General features: G+C 37.6%; 1 protein-coding gene across 1 annotated transcript in view; it reads left to right on the forward strand.

Annotated features, from left to right (window-relative positions):
* LOC138813698 (vomeronasal type-2 receptor 116-like) overlaps window positions 1-18,503 on the forward strand; it is a 32,024-nt gene that overhangs the window by 12,947 nt on the left and 574 nt on the right. Inside the window, exons 2-6 of the mRNA XM_070002081.1 lie at window positions 3,745-4,030; window positions 5,134-5,940; window positions 14,308-14,535; window positions 15,486-15,609; window positions 17,109-17,996. Coding sequence (XP_069858182.1) covers window positions 3,745-4,030; window positions 5,134-5,940; window positions 14,308-14,535; window positions 15,486-15,609; window positions 17,109-17,996 — 2,333 coding nt within the window. The remainder of the gene's footprint in view (window positions 1-3,744; window positions 4,031-5,133; window positions 5,941-14,307; window positions 14,536-15,485; window positions 15,610-17,108; window positions 17,997-18,503) is intronic.

Here is an 18,503-nt window from a genome sequence, read left to right on the forward strand (position 1 = left end):
TACTTTTTGTTTAGTTGATCCATTCTATGGCATATTTATTCATTAGTTCCTTTTTTCTAAGCTATATTTTTGTTACCTGATTCTCTCTATTAATTTGATGTTAGGCTTATTCCTGCCTGGAGTATGAGGTTCTTGCTTGTGTTTTCCATGAATTCTTCCATTAATTTTTGGTTAGCCTCATCTCTTACACACAAATTGTCTTATGCCCAATTTCAATTGTCATTCATGAAATTTATCAGCAATGCTTTTAGTGTATTTTTTCAAGTGTATTCTCAGCTCCTATTCATGTACTCTGTTGTCTAGATATTTTCTGGAATAAGCTCTTTTAGCCCTAATGCTGTCTTCTCTAAAAGGCATAAGGTAATTGCTGTCTACTGTTGGATTTCAGCTCTACTTAAGAAGAGAGAAAGGCTATATAATGAAGAGTAGTTTAGCTTATGTGTTTGTTTTACAAACAACAAATCATCTTTTATGAACACATATTTCAAATCATCATAACTGTAGACCCAGATATTTATCTTGGAGATTTTCATTCTCCGAAGACTGAGGAAGAGAAAGAGAATAAAAGCAGATTCTCAGCTCAGTGTGTCAGAAATCAGGGCTGTTCTGCACTGCAATTTCCATAGGAATGGCCTGACTTAGGATCCTTTAGAGGAAGATCTTCAGTTGCCAGATGTAACCTGATTCTAGTTGTTACTGGAGTTAAATGCAGCTGTTCCCATCAGAGATGCTGGGATGGAGAACATAATGGGAAATGTAATAATTTTTAGAAATTTCCTGTGTAGATCAGGTCCTGGTGTTTCCCCAGGCACCTCCCTGGCTGCATTTGTTCCAAGGGGTGTTGCTGACCACACATGGGAGATTTACAGCGAATTGGGTTCTTTGCTGGCACAGGGACAGGTCCTGGTGTTTTTTTCTCAGATGTTCCCTAGTTATGTGCCCTGTTGCTGTCAGTCAGCAGTAGTTTTGAGTTGGGAGCTCTAGTTTGCTAGCAGAGGGGCAGAGATATATTCCAGGGGACTTTCCTCTATAGCTGCAGAAGGGGTGGGAAAAGAATTTGTATGTTTTTTTTCTTCAGATATGTTCCCCTCTTCTTCAGCTTGGGAAAGAACTCAGTCAGGGCATTTTGGGTCACCAAAGAAGCTGGTCTTTAAGATTGGGATACCTCAATGTGTACTCACAGATTCTGGGGCCAATATGGGCCAGCGAAGTCTTGGTGAGGGACTTCTGTGTCCTAAAGTGCCAGTGTCTAACACATTTTCTTTATTTACTCCCTACATTTCTCCGTCCCCTCCACCCTACCCCACTGTGTGGTGTCTCTCCTCCTTTTGGTCTCCTTGCATAGTCTAGGACAAAACAAGGCCTAGATTCCAGTAGTTCAACGGGGGTGTGTGTGTTGCCTTGCTGTTTTCTGTTTTGAGTATACTTCCTCATATCGTTTCCTTGATTATTAATCGTTTTGTCCCTCTTTTTTACATTTTATTGTCAAGGTGCTGTATAGAGGGGTTACAGTTATATAAGTAAGATAGTGATTACATTTCTTGTCTAACTTGTAACTCCTCTCTCATTTATCTCCCTCCCTCCTTGCTGCCTCCAAGCTCCCCCCAAGTTGTACTGATTATATCCAACATATTGTCTTATGAGTATTGCTGTTGCATTGGTTTCCCCTTTGTCCTTTGTCTCACTATTTTGCTGCTCACCTTTCCTTCTCTAGTTCAGATAAATGTATATACCATACTCAGGGTATGAAAATCAAATACAGTGACAACAGGGAATAAATCAAAGGGCGGAAACAAAAGAAGAAATGCATTTATTACCTTGCCCATGTAATTGTAACCCCTCATTAGGTTTTTTTCACAATCAAAAAGAAAAAAAGTAATCATGTACTACATAGACTGAAATTTTACTTTGATATTTCTTGTAGGAAAGGCATGGTGGAGATACATTCTCTTAATTGGGCTTGTCTGAGAACATATTTATACCTTCCATATTACTAAAGGATATCTTTGTAATACAATAGTCTTAGTGTATAATTTAGATATTTTTATCTTCAGTACTGTAAAAGTCTCATGAAATGTTCTCCTGACTCCTATGGATTCTACTGAGGAGTCAGCAGTTAGGAAAACAGGGGTCCAACTGTAAGTTATGGGTCCAATTTCTGTTTTAGCCTAAAGAATCTTTCATTTATATGTATTTCCCTTGTGAGAGCTTGTTCATAACACTGTAGATGTCATGGTCAAAACTTTGATTATACTTCCATTGTTAGGTATCTTACATTGTGTCCTTGTTTACATTAGGAAATTTAAATTCTGTCACATGAATTTAGAACATACATTTAAACTTTTTGGCATTCCCAAACATCTGAATCCCCAAAACTCTAATATATACTCATTCTAAGTTACAGTTTTAAACTATATAGATGCATGTTCAATCTACTTTTCTTCAACCTCACTATTCTGTTCTGTTTTGAAGACTTCACTAACATGATAGGCTTTCACATATACCCACACTAAATGGTGAGTCATCCTTTTTTGTATTTCCATTATGCCTTCATTATTTCCTTTTTATAACAATGCCTTTGATTTCATTATATTAATTTCTTTTTTTCCAGGGCTGAGGACCGAACCCAGGGCCTTGGGTGCAATGGGCTGGCACTCTTCCACTGGGCTAAAACTCCAGCCCCTATATTAATTTCTTTAGAATATATACAGGCACAAACACACCCTTGCACACAGACAGGACAGAGAGAAAGAAACAAAAATATTTTGATCCATTCTATTATTTTCTTTATTCCTTTTCAGTATCACAATCTGAATATTCTGGGAAGAGAGTTGTGATCATAGCATTGAACTATGATGGACTTGGAATTGGGATTTCAATATAAAGCTTGCTTACAATTCTCTTTTCATCACCCATGTTGGAGGTTCCTCTCTCCATAAGTAGTTACTTGGAATTGAATACATTTTCGTTGTTTTGTTACATAAATAATAATAAAACTCCTTCACCTCATATTTGAGCTTTTTTTCTGGTTGATATTACAAGAAGAACTGCTCAATAGTTTGGGTCTGTTAGCACACCCTGCTATCGGTTTTTTCATAAAAATACACATTGCATGCTAGGAATATGGGTCAGTGTTAGAGTGCTTGCATTGCATGCATGAGGACCTGGGTTCAATTCCTCAGCACCACATAAACAGAAAAATCCAGAAGTGGTGCTGTGGCCCAAGCGGTAGAGTGCTAGCCTTGAGCTAAAAAGCTGAGGGACAGCACCTAGAGTTCAAGCCCTACACTTGTCAACTAAAAGCCCTTTGCTTCTGAAAGTTGCTCTTAAATTGAATATTCATTATACCGGCTGCCACATAAGTACATAATATAAACTTAGTGACTCAACACACAAGATTTATTTTTCACACAGGTGGACCTAATTGCCCTAAGATGAAGGCAACAGAATATTTACAGTCTTACCAAAACCTAATCCACAGACAACATGTTTTTGCTGTGGTTCATGTGATAATGGGGTGCAAGTTCTCTCTCATGGCTTAAAAATGCATTTCTCAATATAATTCATGGAAATATTGCCTTCATATCCTTACCTAATTCTATACACAACCATAAGACATTACATTTGCATTCCATCCCAACTGGGGATAGTGTTTTGATATATTAACTGGCACAGAAGCAGTATTCAATCCATCAAAGCTATAAGTTTTGAAAAAGTGACTCAATTTCTATTCTCATTATGCAGAATCTTAAAGGATTATCAGCTTGTTTTGGCCTTGGCTTTTGCTATTGAGCAGATCAACAAAAACCCTTTTCTTTTACACAACTTGACTCTGGGATTCGAAATCTATGATGCTCAATACAGAGGTTGGACAGCGCTTAGGAATCCCTTCACGTGGCTCTTTGGAAATTACAAGATTCCAAACTACTCCTGTATGAGAGACAGTAGGTCTGTAGCAGTGTTTACAGGACCATCAACAATAACATCTGACCAGATTGGGACATTGCTGAGACTCTACAGATTTCCACAGGTGAGAGTAGAATGTGTGGAAGGATATAAAAATGCATAATTTGGTGCCATTTCAGGTGTTACCAGAAAATTATAGGAAGAGACTGGATTTAATTATTAAATTTTGTGGTATCAAAGAACAAGTACTTAAAGATTGGGGAATCTATCCATCTAAATATCTATCTATCTAAATATCTATTTATATCCCCTGTTTGGAAAATGAAATGGAAGAGTTCAAACAGATAAATAGATAATTTATTGTTTTATCAATGATTTTCTTTAATAAATCAGAAAATGGAAAATTACTTTGCAGTGTGAAGATATGTTGAGCAGGGTACTGATGGCGCACAATTGTAATCTTAGCAACTCAGGAAACTTGTATCTCCAATTCACCAGAAAGAGAACAAAATGAATGAGTCAAGAGATACAGCACTAGTCTTGCGGGTAAAAGCCAAATAAATGCAAAAGGCCATTGGTTGGTGCCTCTTAACTGGCATGCACACACACACACAAACACACACACACACATGCACGCAAGATATTATGTTGAATGAAGTAAGTCTTGCTCACAATGATAAGGGGTCAATGAATTCTCTCACCTGTGAAAATTAGATCTAAAATATGAATATGTAATATGAAATAAATATGGAACACTCATAGTCATTTACATAAATATATTATCTCTGAGAGTAAAGTAAGGTATACAAAGGGGTAGAACTCCATGCTGTAAATTTTCTGATCTAGTGACACCAGACAGCACCAGAAAACTGAAGCTTATCTTGACTTAGTGAGGTAGGTGTTAAGACAAAAAGGCAGATGATTACAGAATGTATGGGTGGGAAAACAAACATAACATAGTCAATGGACACATGTGAAAATTGAATTAGGAAAGTCAGGGAGTGGGAGGGATTGATATAGATGTGAAGTTGATAGAAATAGTTGCAAAGATCAAGAGACACTTTACAAATGAATTCATATGTTTCACAACTATTAAAAACAATTAAGTTATTTTTCAAAAATTATAACAAAAATCTACCTTCCACCAACTGGTTCTTAACATATTTCAGAGATTGTGATGCATAGCGATCTTCTCATTCATGGAGCATTCAACTTTTTTCCCTTTAGTTTACCATTGGTTCCTTTGATCAATCCCTGAGTGACCATAACAAGTTTCCTGCTCTCTATCAGATGGCCAAAAAGGACACCTCAATAACCACTGCTATGGTGTCCTTACTACTTCACTTCAGCTGGAACTGGGTGGGACTGATGACCTCACAAAATGAGAATGGTGTGTCGGTTCTTGCTGAATTAAAAGAAGAGATGGCCAAGAACAGACTTTGTGTGGCCTATGAGGTAGTGATCTCAAGCCAAGACCTGCAACATTTATACAATATGATGGGAAATTACAATAACATTAATAAAGCTTCAGCACGTGCTGTCATTATATATGGTGATCAAGATTCACTAAAAGCTTTAATGTTGGGTATTGAGCAAATACTCATAAAAGGCAAAATTTGTATCATGAACTCACAGTGGGATTTCACCCTGAAAAGGAAATATTTCATGCTAGGGTCATTGCATGTACCTCTTATTTTTATGCACCATTATGCAGATGTTTCTGGATTTACAGATTTTGTCAAAGCAATTCATCCTTCCAAATACCCTGAAGACTTTGTTCTTGCAAAGCTGTGGTTTCTGTCATTTAATTGCTCAGATTCTGAGTCTGACTGTGTGACATGGGACAACTGTGTTCATGATGCTTCTTTGGATTGGTTGCCTGGGCATATTTTTGACATGACTATGTCTGGAGACAGTTACAATGTATACAATGCTGTGTACTCTGTGGCCCAGGCTCTCCATGAGCTGCTTCTTCATCAAACAGAAGTTCAAACACTGGGAAATAGAAAAGAATCAGTGCCTTCCCCAGTACAGGTAATGTCTTCTATGTTAGAGGGAACACACCCAGAGGAAAAGCTCTTTCTAGTGTGGTTTCTACTTTTTTTGTCGGTTGTGGGGCTTGAATTCTGGGCCTGAGTGCTGTCCCTCAGCTCTTCAGCTCAAGGTGAGCACTCTACTACTTGAGCTACAGTACCACTTCTGGTTTTCTGAGTGGTTTATTGGAGATAAGAGTTTCATGTTCTTTCCTGCCTGGGCAGACTTTGAACTGTAATCCTCAGATCTCAGCCTCCTGAGTAGCTAGGATTATAGGTGTGTACGCCACCAGCACGTGGCTTCTAGAGGGGTTTTTTACTGTAGGAAATTAAATATTCCTGTAAGTATGCATGAATGTTTGTGTATATAAAAGAATATATATATATATATATATATACACACACACACACACACATTCCATATATGAGTTTGTAAACATGTCATACATACCTGGGTTGCTAATAGAAATATATATATATATATATATATATATATATATATATATGTCTGTATTGCAAGCAATTTTCTCAAATGTTAAGCTTTTTCCTTTTTATTGACAGAAACTACTGTAAACACAAAATTGAATAAACAGAGATTAATATTAAAAATTAAATATTTCTGTTGCTTTTCAAAACCTTAAGAAATGCTTTTTGTTTATAGGTCTTTGAGGAACTCTATAGTTGTGTGTATATGCTCTTAGGTAAACAACAGGTCTGTAACAAGGATAAAATTTATTCTGTATTTCAATACATTTTTTTTTGTCCATTCAGGGGATTGAACTCAGGACCTGGGCTATGTCCCTGAGTCTATTTGTGCTCAAGGCTACTGCTCAACCACTTAAGCAAAGCACTGCTTCCAGCTTCTTCTGAATAGTTTAAGGGAGACAAGTTTTTCAAGGGCTTTCCTGTCCCAGCTGGCTTCGTAGTGAGATGGTCTGATCTGTATCCCTTGATTAGCAAAGATTACATTCTTGAGCCACCAGCATAAATCTTATGAATTCCTTTAGTTACCAATAATCTCAACATGTCAATAGCTAGTGTTTTGAAAACTATAAATTCAGCTTTTCCCTATGAATTTCTTCAGTCATATCAACTAAACAGAATTATCCATATTTTTCATAAGGGACATAGATTCATTCAATATTTGGTATTAAAATTTTGCCACCTAAAACTACAGATATTCATAAAAGTAGTTGTTGGGTCAAGCTGTAGCAAAATGGTTTCTCTTGAAAAAGTCCTTCTATTCCTTTTCTGAGTGATCAAGCAAGGTTATTTCAAAAGGATTATTTTTTTTCCTCCATATGTTTTCTTCTGTGTTATTCTTGAATTCAGAATCAGACATTAAAAGGCAATTGATAGTTTTCTTTTTCTTTATTGGGAAAATACTGTAGAGAGGGGTTACAATTACATGGGCAAGATAATGAGTACATTTCTTATAAAGCATTGTAGCCTCTTCCTTTGTTTCCCCTTCTCCCAATCTTCCTGGCTCCCCTTGCCCCCTGCTTCCGCCGTCCTTTCCCCCGTCCCCCCCCTCCACTCCACACTAAAGTTGTGAAGTTCCCTTTCGACATAACGACTTGTATAACTCATTGTTGCAATGGGTCCACCTGTATCCCTATTTAAACGACTTGTTTTTCCCCTTCCCCTCTACAAATTATACTGACATCAAATACAATGAAAGCAGGGGTTATACTCTGGGGGAGGGACATAGAAAGCAACAAAGAAATAATCTTATAGATGAGTTAGAAACAATCGAATGAAAGAAAAAAAACATTTGAATACATATCTTAGGGTTCATTTCCCTAACATCACCTTATCTAACCTTTTCTGCTTGAATCAGACATATACTAGATATTGCAAATAAGGGAAACCATGGGACCTATGTTTCTTTGGGCCTGGCTTACTTCACTTAATATAATTTTTTCCAAGCCTTTACATTTCCTAACAAATGGGGCAATGCCGTTCTTTCTGATGGAGGCATAGAATTCCATTGTGTACATATACCACATTTTCTTGATCCATTCATCTACTGAGGGCCATCTGGGTTGGTTCCATATCTTAGCTATGGTAAATAATGTTGCAATAAACATAGTCATGCTGGTAGCTTTAGTGTTATCTTGTTTGTGATCATTTGGGTAAAAGCCCAAAAGTGGGATGGCTGGGTCATAGGGGAGCTCTTTGTGGAGTCTTTTGACGAACCTCCAAACTACTTTCCAAAGTGGTTGAACAAGTTTACACTCCCACCAACAATGCAGTAAGATTTCTTTCTGTCCCCATCCCATCCAGCATCTGTTGGTTTTAGAGTTCTTGATTTTAGCCATTCTAATTGGAGTGAGGTGGTATCTCAATATTGTTTTGATTTGCATTTCTTTTATTGCTAGGGAAGTTGAGCACTTCTTCATGTGTTTATTGGCCATCCTTCTTTCCTCTTCAGAGAAGTTTCTCTTTAAGTCTTTAGCCCACTTATTTATTGGGCAGTTGTTTCTTTGAGGATTTGTTGTTGGGGTATATAATTTTTTGAGTTCCAAGTATATTTTAGATATGAGACCCTTGTCCGTTGTATGGCTAGTGAAGAACTTCTCCCAATCCATGGGCTTTCTATTGATCTTGCTAACTATGTCCTTTGCCATGCAGAAGCTCTGCAACTTCATGCAATCCCATTTGTCCAACCTTTCTTTGATTTGTTGTGTTTCTGGGCCTCTATTAAGAAAATTCTGGCCTGAGCTAAGGAGATTGAATACTAGATTAAATACTAGATTGAAGACAAGTGTCGAGAGTGGACATCCTTGTCTTGTTCCTGAGTTAAGAGGAAATGGCTTTAGTTTTTCACCATTAAGTATAATGCTGGCTGGAGGTTTGTCGTATACAGCCTTTATTGTATTGAGGAATGTTCCATGGATTAATAATTTTTCCAAGACCTTCATCATAAAGGAGTGTTGGATCTGGTCAAATGCTTTTTCTGCATCTATTGAGATAACCAAGTGGTTCTTATCTTTGCTCCTATTGATGTGATGAATTATATTAATTTAATTGCGTATATTGAACCAGCTTTGCATCCCTGAAATGAATCCTGTTTGATCGGGGTGTATGATTTTTTCATGGATTATTGTAGTCGATTGGCCAAAATTTTGTTGAGAAATTTTGCATCAAAATTCATCAAAGAAATGGGTCTATAGTTCTCTTTCTTTGATGAGTCCCTGCCTGGTTTTGGGAAGGGTTATGATGTCTTCATAGAATGTTTTCAGTAGTGAACTTTCTCTTTCAATTTCATTGAAGATTTGGAGGAGTATTGGTGTGAGCTCTGCTTTGAAGTCCTTGTAGAATTCCACTGTAAAACCATCTGGTCCTGCGATTTTCTTAGATGGGAAGTCTGTTATTACTGTTTCTATTTCAATGCTTGATATGGGCCTGTTAAGCTGTTTTAACTCATCTTGGTTTAGTTTTGGCATGTCAATATTTGCTAGGAAAAGTTCCATTTCTGCAAGTTCTCAAACTTATTAGCTTATAGTTTTGAGAATATTCCCTTACAATGATCTGAATTTTGCTTGTTTCTGTGGTAATGTTTCCATTCTCATCTCTGTGTTTATGTACTTGGGTGTGTTCTCTTCTTTTTCTGATAAGATTTGCTAAGGGTCTTTCAATTTTGTTATTTTTTTCAACGAACCAACTCTTTGTTTTGTTGATTCTTTCTATAGTTTTTTTTGGATTCTAATTCATCTCTTAATTTTAATTATTTCTTTCCATCTACTGGATTTGGGTTTATCTTGCTGCTCTTTTGCAAAGAGGTTTAGATGTCTCTGTAAATTGTTAGTTTCAGATCTCTCCAATTTGTTGATGTAGGAACTCATATTTATAAACTTGCCTCTGAGTATTGCCTTTGCTGTGTCCCAGAGGAGCTGGTAATTTGTGTGCTCATTTTTGTTGAATATCAAGAACATTTGAATTTCCTTTTTAATCTCTTCCATGATCCACTTGTGATTCAGCAATGTCTTGTTCAGCCTCCATGTGTTTCCAGACTTTCTTTGATAGCTTTGGGTGTTGAGTTGTAATTTTCTTCCCTTGTGGTTTAAGAGAATGCAAGGTATAACTTCAATGTTTCTGAATTTGGACAAGTTTGCTTTGTTTCCTAAAATGTGGTGTACTTTGGAAAATGTTCCATGTGCTGCTGAGTAAAACGTGCATTCTGATGCTGCTGGGTGAAATATTTGGTAGATGACTGTTACATCTAGTTGATCTATGCAGTTGTTTAGATTTGCGGTTTCTCTGTTGAGTTTTGCCGAGTTGATCTATCTTGTTGGGAATATGGTGTGTTAAAAGCCCCAAAATTAATGTCTTTGGATCTTTGTGGGATTTGAGGGAAAGTAGTATTTCTTGGATAAATTTGGGTGCTCCATTGTTTGGCGAATAGATATTTATAATTGTAATATCCTCCTGAAGGAGAGATCCCTTAATTAGTGTGTAGCAACCTTCTTTATCTCTTCTCAGGAATTTTAAGTTGAAGTCTATTTTATCTGATATTATGATTGCAACTCCCGCCTGTTTATGGGGGCCATTTGCTTGGGAGATTTTGTTTCAGCCTTTCACATTGAAAATGTGTTTGTTTTTATGAGCAAGATGTGACTCCTGAAGGCAGCAGATAGAAGGATCTGGCTTTTTAATCCATCTAGACAGTCTATGTCACTTAATTGGAGAGTTAAGTCCGTTAATGTTAAGAGATAGGACAGAGAGGTATTTGTGCGTTCCTGCAATGCTATCCACCTTCTTGGGGACTGCGAAACTGGGTTCTTCCTAAGGTTCTTGGATTCTCAGTTTGGGTGCAGTTTCTTGGCCTTTATTGTGGCCTTGTTGGTTTTCTATGTGTAGGACATCTTTAAGAAACTTTTGTAGGGCTAGTTTGGTGGAGATATGTTTTTTCAATTTTTCCTTGCTATGGCAGGTTTTTATTTGACCTTCAGTTATGAAGGAGAGTTTAGCTGGGTACAGTATTCTTGGTTGATAGTTGTTTGTCTTTAGGGCATGACATCCATCATTCCAGGCTCTTCTTGCTTTGATTGTCTCTGCTGAGAAATCTGAGATGATTCTAAATGCTTTCCCTTTATAGGTGATTAATCTTCTCTCCTGGACAGCTTTAAGGATCTTTTCCTTGGTCTGAATTTATCCTGTGTGGATTATAATGTGATGGTGGGATGTCCTATTCTGGTCTGGTCTATTTGGAGTTCTAAAAGTTTCTTGTATCTGAATAGGCCTATCTTTTTGCATGTTTGGGAAGTTCTTTGCTAGGATCCTGTTAAATTTCTTAGACCATTAACTTCTGTTTCTAGGTGCTCCTCTATACCCATTATCCCCAGATTAGGCCTTCTGATGGTGTCTTCCAAGTGTTGAATAGATCTATCACATTTCTTGGACTTGTCTTGGATGGTTGTATGCACTTCCTCTATAATCTCTAGGCTGTCTTCAATCCCCAAGATTCGATCTTCTGCATAGTCTAACCTGCTGTCAAGACTTTCTACTTGGTTTTTATTTCTTTTCCTTCTAATTGATCAGGTATGATGGCTTCAAATTCTTTGTTGAAGCTTTGTTTTAGAACTTTTATGAACTTCTTTACTTCCTTAATTTGGTGTTCAGTGTTTATTCTCAAATCACTTAGTTGATTGGTTATGGTTTCCTTGGACTCCCATTCCTTCTTTTGGGTTCCATTCAGCATTCCCTTTGTGGTCTTCCTGACTTCCTTCAGCTCTTTGTTAATGGATTCCATGAATGCCTTTAGTGATCTTTGTGTATTCTCATCCTGCTCTCTCAATTCCTGTATTACTCTTTGCTTAGCTTCCTCACATTCAAGCCATTCCTGTAGTTCTCTTTGAGTGCTCTCAGCCTGCTCACGCCATTCTTGCCTTTCTCTTTGAGTGTTCTCAAGCCACTCACACAATTCCTGTATCAGTTTTTGAGTAGCTTCCTCATGTTCATTATATTCCTGTATTAAACTTTGGTTTGCCTCCTGTCTCCCTATCACTCTCATGCACAGTCCTTCATAGGATTTCAAACTTTTCCTGTATTGACTTTGGTTTGCCTCCTCTCTCTCCCTATCATGCTCATACAGAGCCCTTTGTATGTTTTAAATCTTTTCATTTACCATGTTTACCAGCAGTGTTTGTAGAGCTATTTGGGAACTCTCCTCTGGATTATTCATTATCTATTCTGCCCCCTGATTATCATGAGTGAGAGTTGAGATACCCGGACATGCCATTTTTCTTGTGTTTTTCCAGCTTACTCTGCCCATTTGATATGAAAGTAACACCAGTTTTGTGCTAGAACACTAACTTAAGGCAAGCATCAACCAAAGTCTGTAGTTGTACAGTCAAAAGTCTGCAGATGCAATATAGTTCAACAGATATATCTGTTCAACGTCAAACAACTCTATATTAATGGGCTATGAACTGCAAAGAAGAATTTGGCAAACCAGAAATTATTAGGGTTAGGGAAAGATTTGGGTAAAAATAGGAATAGAGAGATGTGGGAAGGCTCAGGGAGAGTTAACTAAGTCCTAATCTCAAAGTAGGAAATAGGTTGGATAAGATGAAAGTAGAGAGAGAGAAAAAAAGAAGAAAGAGAACAAAGAGACAAGAAAAAATTGAAAAGCAAAAATTAAAAATTAAAAAGTGCAATCCTTAAAAATAATGCAGATTGAAAACGAAATATTCAGAGAAGAGCGTGGATATAATGAGTGAAGGAGAGGGATATAAAGGATACATGGAAAACTAAAAAATAAAAATGCTTAAAATATTATATAGGCATAAAGAGGTAGTACTGCTATTAAGGAATTTAAGTCTAAGAAGTTTTGAATTGAGTAATAAGTCTCTGTATTAAGCATGTACACAATGGGGGATAAGGTCTAATAATTGACTATGGATATATCTGAGGATGTGCAGAACAGCAATTAAGTCGCACAAAGAAGAACAAAAGATAAGAAATGGTGCAAAGAATGAGAAGGAAAGATAAAAAAGATCAGAAGTTCAGTAGCGCTAAAAAAAACAAAAAAATAAAAAAATAAAAAAAGTTTAAAAAAGAAAGAAAAATGTACACACACATATACCCCTAAAATAAAAATTATAAGAGGAATAAAGATAAAAGTTACTAGAAAACATTTTTTAAAGGTAAAATTTAAAAATTAACAAAAAGTTTTAGGAAAAATTTTTTTATGAAAGTTACAAAAAATAAGGTCTTTAATTTTTTTGGGAGGTGGGGGAAGATCCTGTATATCCCTTGTGTCCATAAACAGCCTCTTGTTGGAGTCTCTGATCTGATTGTGGTGTTTGATTTTCCTGTGGTTTCATTAGTTTCTTAAGTCAGTTTGTTTGAGCAGGCAGAAAAATGCTCTTTACCCAGGATTTTGTGATCCTTCTCCCAGGCTAGTTCAATGGGAGGGAGATCTGTTTGAGTATCACAAAAGAGGGAGATGGCTGTTTCCTCAAATTTGGAGATGCTGTGATGAGGCTAGGTTCTGGGTAGAGTTGAGGCCTTTCAACAAACAGTAGCTTTTCCCTGAGGGGCTAGATTGTGAGAGAATCACAGAGCCCAGCCTGGATCCATTCTCAGGGTTTCTGTTTACTGAATTTCAATTGATTGTCAAGGCTGCTAAAGGGACGGGCAGCCACTGGCTCTGTTTACCCAATGAAGAAAGCCACTCCTGGGATTGGTGTCCTGACCTCGGTGACATTTCCCTGAGTGGAGCTGAGTCTGGCAGATCAGGTTAGGGTCTTGTGACTTGCTAAATGACTCTAGTTTTCTTCAAAGCCCTAGTTGGAGCTAGCAGCTCAGTTGGGCCTTCAAAGATGGAGATCTCTGGTAGTTGTGGGGGAGGGGTAGCCTTCCCTCCTCTGTTCCCTGAGAAGGAGTGAGGAGGTCTGGCTTGTACTCATGTCGAGTCTTGGTTCCTGGGTCATCTCTGGTCTGTGAAATGCAGGATGAAGATGTCTGCTCCTTGTCGGTTCTTGCTGGTATTGAATAGAATCCGCTCATCCGCCGCCACATCTGTCTCCTTCATCCCGGACTCTCTGTGTTGCAGGTATGGTGGCTATGGCCGCGCCATCACCACCACCACAGCAGCGGCAAGTGCTCAGATCTGTCTCCATGCCTGGATTTTCCCTTTCTTGCCTAACTCTCTGTTCTGTGATGGCACACTTGGTGTGATTCTCTGTCTTAGGATTGTTTACTGGAATACTAAAACTGCTTTCCATGCCAAAGCTTGTTTAGTTTCCAGCTTCCCCTTCACCATCTTACCAGAACTCCCCAATTGGTAACTTTTCTTATTTCAGGTTTTCTCTCTTAACTTTGGGATGTACTTCGCCATAAGATGATGTCTCTCTTTTAGTTGAACCCTTTTCTGAAGAGCATCCAGTTTCAAAATCCCAGTGGAGATCAAGTGATTTTGGATGAGAAAAGGAAATTGGAGCCAGAGTATGACATTCTGAACATTTGGAATTTTCCAGAAGGGCTGGAACTTGCTGTGAAAGTAGGAAAGTTTTCTCCCTATGCTCCACATGGCAATCAACTGTCTTTGTCTGAAAATATGGTAGAGTGGGCCATTGAAAGTACAGAGGTGGGTTGGATCCAATCCTAATAATTTTAATAATACACAAATAAGCAAAAGTCTCTCTTCAAATGTACACCTGCCTGAATTCCAGCAATTTTCTCCCATAATCATAGCTACTAAGATAGCTGGGATGTGAATATCATGTTTAAATATCAGCCTACACAGGGTAATCTGTGGGACTGTGACCTCCAATTAACCACAAAAAATCTGGAGTATAACTGTGACTCAAGTAGTAGATTGCTAACCTTAAGCAAGAACAGCCAAAATCCAGTGCCCAGATCTTGAGTTCAAGCCCCAGAATCAAAACAATAAATTGGGTTTCTCAATGTTGATTTCAAATATTGTCATAAGCTATAAATTAAATTTTGCTCAGTGGGTTTCTAGCTTTGTGATAAAGTACCTGAGAAGTCATATATGTGGTTTAAAATTTTATTTTGCTCCCTTCTGAGGTGGTTCATTCAAGGGTTAGTTGATCTGCTACTTACCCATCCTTGATGAAGGTACCATCCTTGAAGGTAACTCTGTGAATATTCCCCCCTCACGGCCACTGGCAAACAAAGAGGGAGATACCATGGGCCTGGGGTTCCCACAACACAATAAAAAGGAGGTCTTCCTTCTTCTCTTCTACATGTCACAAATGAATAGGGGACAAGATATAATGACCTGAACTCAGGAAAATTCCATAGGGCTGTACACTAGAAATTACTTTCTCACCACTACTTACCACCTTTTAAAGATCTCATTCTTTGCAATAACTCAACAGGCTAGAAATCAAGGTTGTAGCCCATATGTCTTTGTGAATCATGGAATATGGGTTCTATAACAGAATATATTTAATCAACTGCACTTACCTGCATAGTAAAATTATGTTTACTAATCCATTAATTAAAACAATGGACTTTGTGAAATGTTAGGTAAGTCTGAACAGTTTCTGACACATCATTGATTTTCCTCAGACTCCTCACTCTGTCTGCAGTGAGAGTTGTGATCCTGGATTCAGGAAATCTCCTCAGGAAGGAAAGGCTGCCTGTTGCTTTGATTGTGCCCCTTGCCCAGAGAATGAGATTGCTAATGAGACAAGTAAGTCCATGAATTATGAAGAAACTGTTCATCTCTTCTTAGGTTTCCTCAATCCAAACAAGTCTAACCAATGTTGTATATTGGGATTACAATGCCTGTTTTCCCTCTCTCTGATCATAATTTCATTTTGACAAGTGGTGGTATTACTAATTGGAATACAATAAATCATGGCTTTGTATTACATATTCAGTAATATTTTCTAGTCCATTTCAGTGAATGTAATATCAAGAAATCCTTCTTATCACTAATCATTAGGACAAGTATAAACTCTAATCTGAAATTAAACGTCTTATTAAGGACAATGTTCATCTTGAAGGTTAAATTTTACCTACACAAAAAAAGAGATCTTGCATATCTTTATTTCTCAGTGCCCAGAACTAGTCTTGGCATGAGGCAAGTGCCCAGAAAGGTGGAGTTAGTTTAAGAAGTAAGCAGGACTTTAGAGTGTCCAAGAGTGGTCACTCCATTCCCACTGTTTAACAGGTGAGCAGGTGACACAATCAAAATGCGATCAATTCAAGGGTAGTGGACCATGGGGATAAGTGAATGTTTTACAGAGACTTGCAAAAACTGTAATCTATATGATTACAATTATCAATAGGATTGCATAATTGTGCACAATTCTGTTACTAAGAGTAGTGTAGAAGAGTGTACTAAGAGTAAGTGTAGAACCTTGTTGCTTTGATATTACAATATCCCAACTGTCATATTATCAATACATGTGATAGACACTGAAGGAAGAAAAATGTTGAATAAAAAAACACAAATGAAGAAGAACATGGAAATGGGAAACAGTTTAGAAAAGAACACATACATTTATTTTTATATGTTTTTCATTGTAAAAATACTGTACAGAGGGGTTATAGTTACATGAGTAAGATAATGAGTACATTTCCTATGTAGAATTGTTGCCTCCTCCTTTGATTTTCCCCTACCATTCCTTCCTTCCCACCTCCCCAAATTCTGCAATCTACCCCTCCACAAGTTGTAAAGTTCGTTTTCAACATAGTGTCTTGTACATCTCATTGTTAAAATGGGTCGACCTGTATCCCTATTTAAGTGTTTTGTTTTTTCCTTTTCCCTCTCCAAATCAGAAAAGTGTATATAAAAGATGCAGAGCACCAGAATCAAATATAATGAAAAAAGAAAGGATTATACCATGGGGCAGGAACATAAATATAAAAGAAACAAAAACAATTACATAGTACATTATAAATATGTTAAAAGCAATAGCAAGGAAAATAAACTACTTGTATCCCTGTCTTGGGGTTTATTTCACTTTACATAATCTTATATGGTCATATATATATAGCTTTTGATCTTTTCAACTTCTATTAGACATATACTAGTTATTGCAAATAATTTTATGATAATAAATGCTGAAATTTTAGAATTACCTGTAAATGAAAATTTTCCTAAATTGTGTGAAGGAAAGAAATTCATAACAATACTAACCAAATTCATAATAAGAACTAACCATAGTGTACACTTATCAACAGATATGGAGCATTGTGTAAGGTGTGAAGATCATCAGTATGCCAACACACATAGGACTAAGTGCCTCCTGAGAGTTGCAAGTTTCCTGGCTTTTGGAGATCCCTTAGGCATGGCACTGGCCTGCATAGCTCTTTGCTTCTCTATGCTCACTGTTATTGTTCTTGGGATGTTTTTGAAATACAAAGACAGTGCCATTGTTAAGGCCAATAACAGGGCTCTCAGCTACAACTTGCTCATCTCTCTCATCTTCTGTTTCCTCTGTTCTTTGCTCTTTCTTGGCCGACCCAACGCAGTCACATGCATCCTGCAGCAGATCACATTTGGGGTTGTGTTCACTGTGGCTGTTTCCACAGTGTTGGCCAAAACAGTGACTGTAGTTCTGGCCTTCAAGGCCACTTCTCCAGGGAGAAAAATAAGGTGGCTGCTTGTATCAGGGGCTCCTAAATTCATCATCCCCATCTGCACCCTCATCCAGGCAACACTCTGTGGACTCTGGCTGGGAGCCTCTCCTCCCTTCGTTGACACAGATGTGCACTCTGAACATGGTCATATCATCATCCTGTGCAACAAGGGCTCCCTCACTGCCTTCTACTGTGTCCTGGGATACCTGGGATTCCTGGCCTTGGCCAGCTTCACTGTGGCTTTTCTGGCCAGGAACCTGCCTGACACCTTTAATGAAGCCAAGTTCCTGACCTTCAGCATGCTGGTGTTCTGCAGTGTGTGGATCACCTTCCTGCCTGTCTACCACAGTGCCAAGGGGAAGGTCATGGTGGCTGTGGAGGTCTTCTCCATCTTGACCTCTGGGGCAGGGCTCCTAAGCTGCATTTTTGCTCCAAAGTGCTACATCATCTTGGCAATGCCAAATAGAAATTCTCTGCATGGTTTCAGGGATAAAAAACATGGTAGGAGAAACAAGCATTATTAAGATTAAACACATTTTTGATTATTATTTAGAAGCTCTGATTGTTAAATCCACAGTAATTTCCCCTTCTTGTAATAAATATCATAGATTTTTTAATTTCAATGTGTTAGTACCTATTGTGTATTTTTGTAGGATTTGTAGTCACAAGTAGTGTTGATCACTATTAAAATTGGAATTCTTTTTAGAATTTTTTCTTCTAATGTAATCAAGGCTTAATTCTATCATTTCCTCTTCTTAGTGTCTTCCTTATTGTCTTTCAATCACTTTTCCAAATTTTTAACTATGTTCACTTCCTTTCTACACACCACAATTTTGTAAAGTCCTCTAATCTGTATGTCTGTCTCTTTGTCTTTGTCTTTCTCTATGTCCTCTTATTCTACTCTTTCTCTCTCTTGCCATATTTCCCTCATATAACTTTAAGAATGATTGTATACGTTACAAAAATATGCTTATGTTTCAGATTACAATATACAAG

Source organism: Dipodomys merriami, unplaced genomic scaffold (assembly GCF_024711535.1).
Source record: "Dipodomys merriami isolate MVZ:Mamm:240054 unplaced genomic scaffold, mDipMer1.0.p SCAF_6, whole genome shotgun sequence".
NCBI classification, from domain to species: Eukaryota; Metazoa; Chordata; class Mammalia; order Rodentia; family Heteromyidae; genus Dipodomys; species Dipodomys merriami.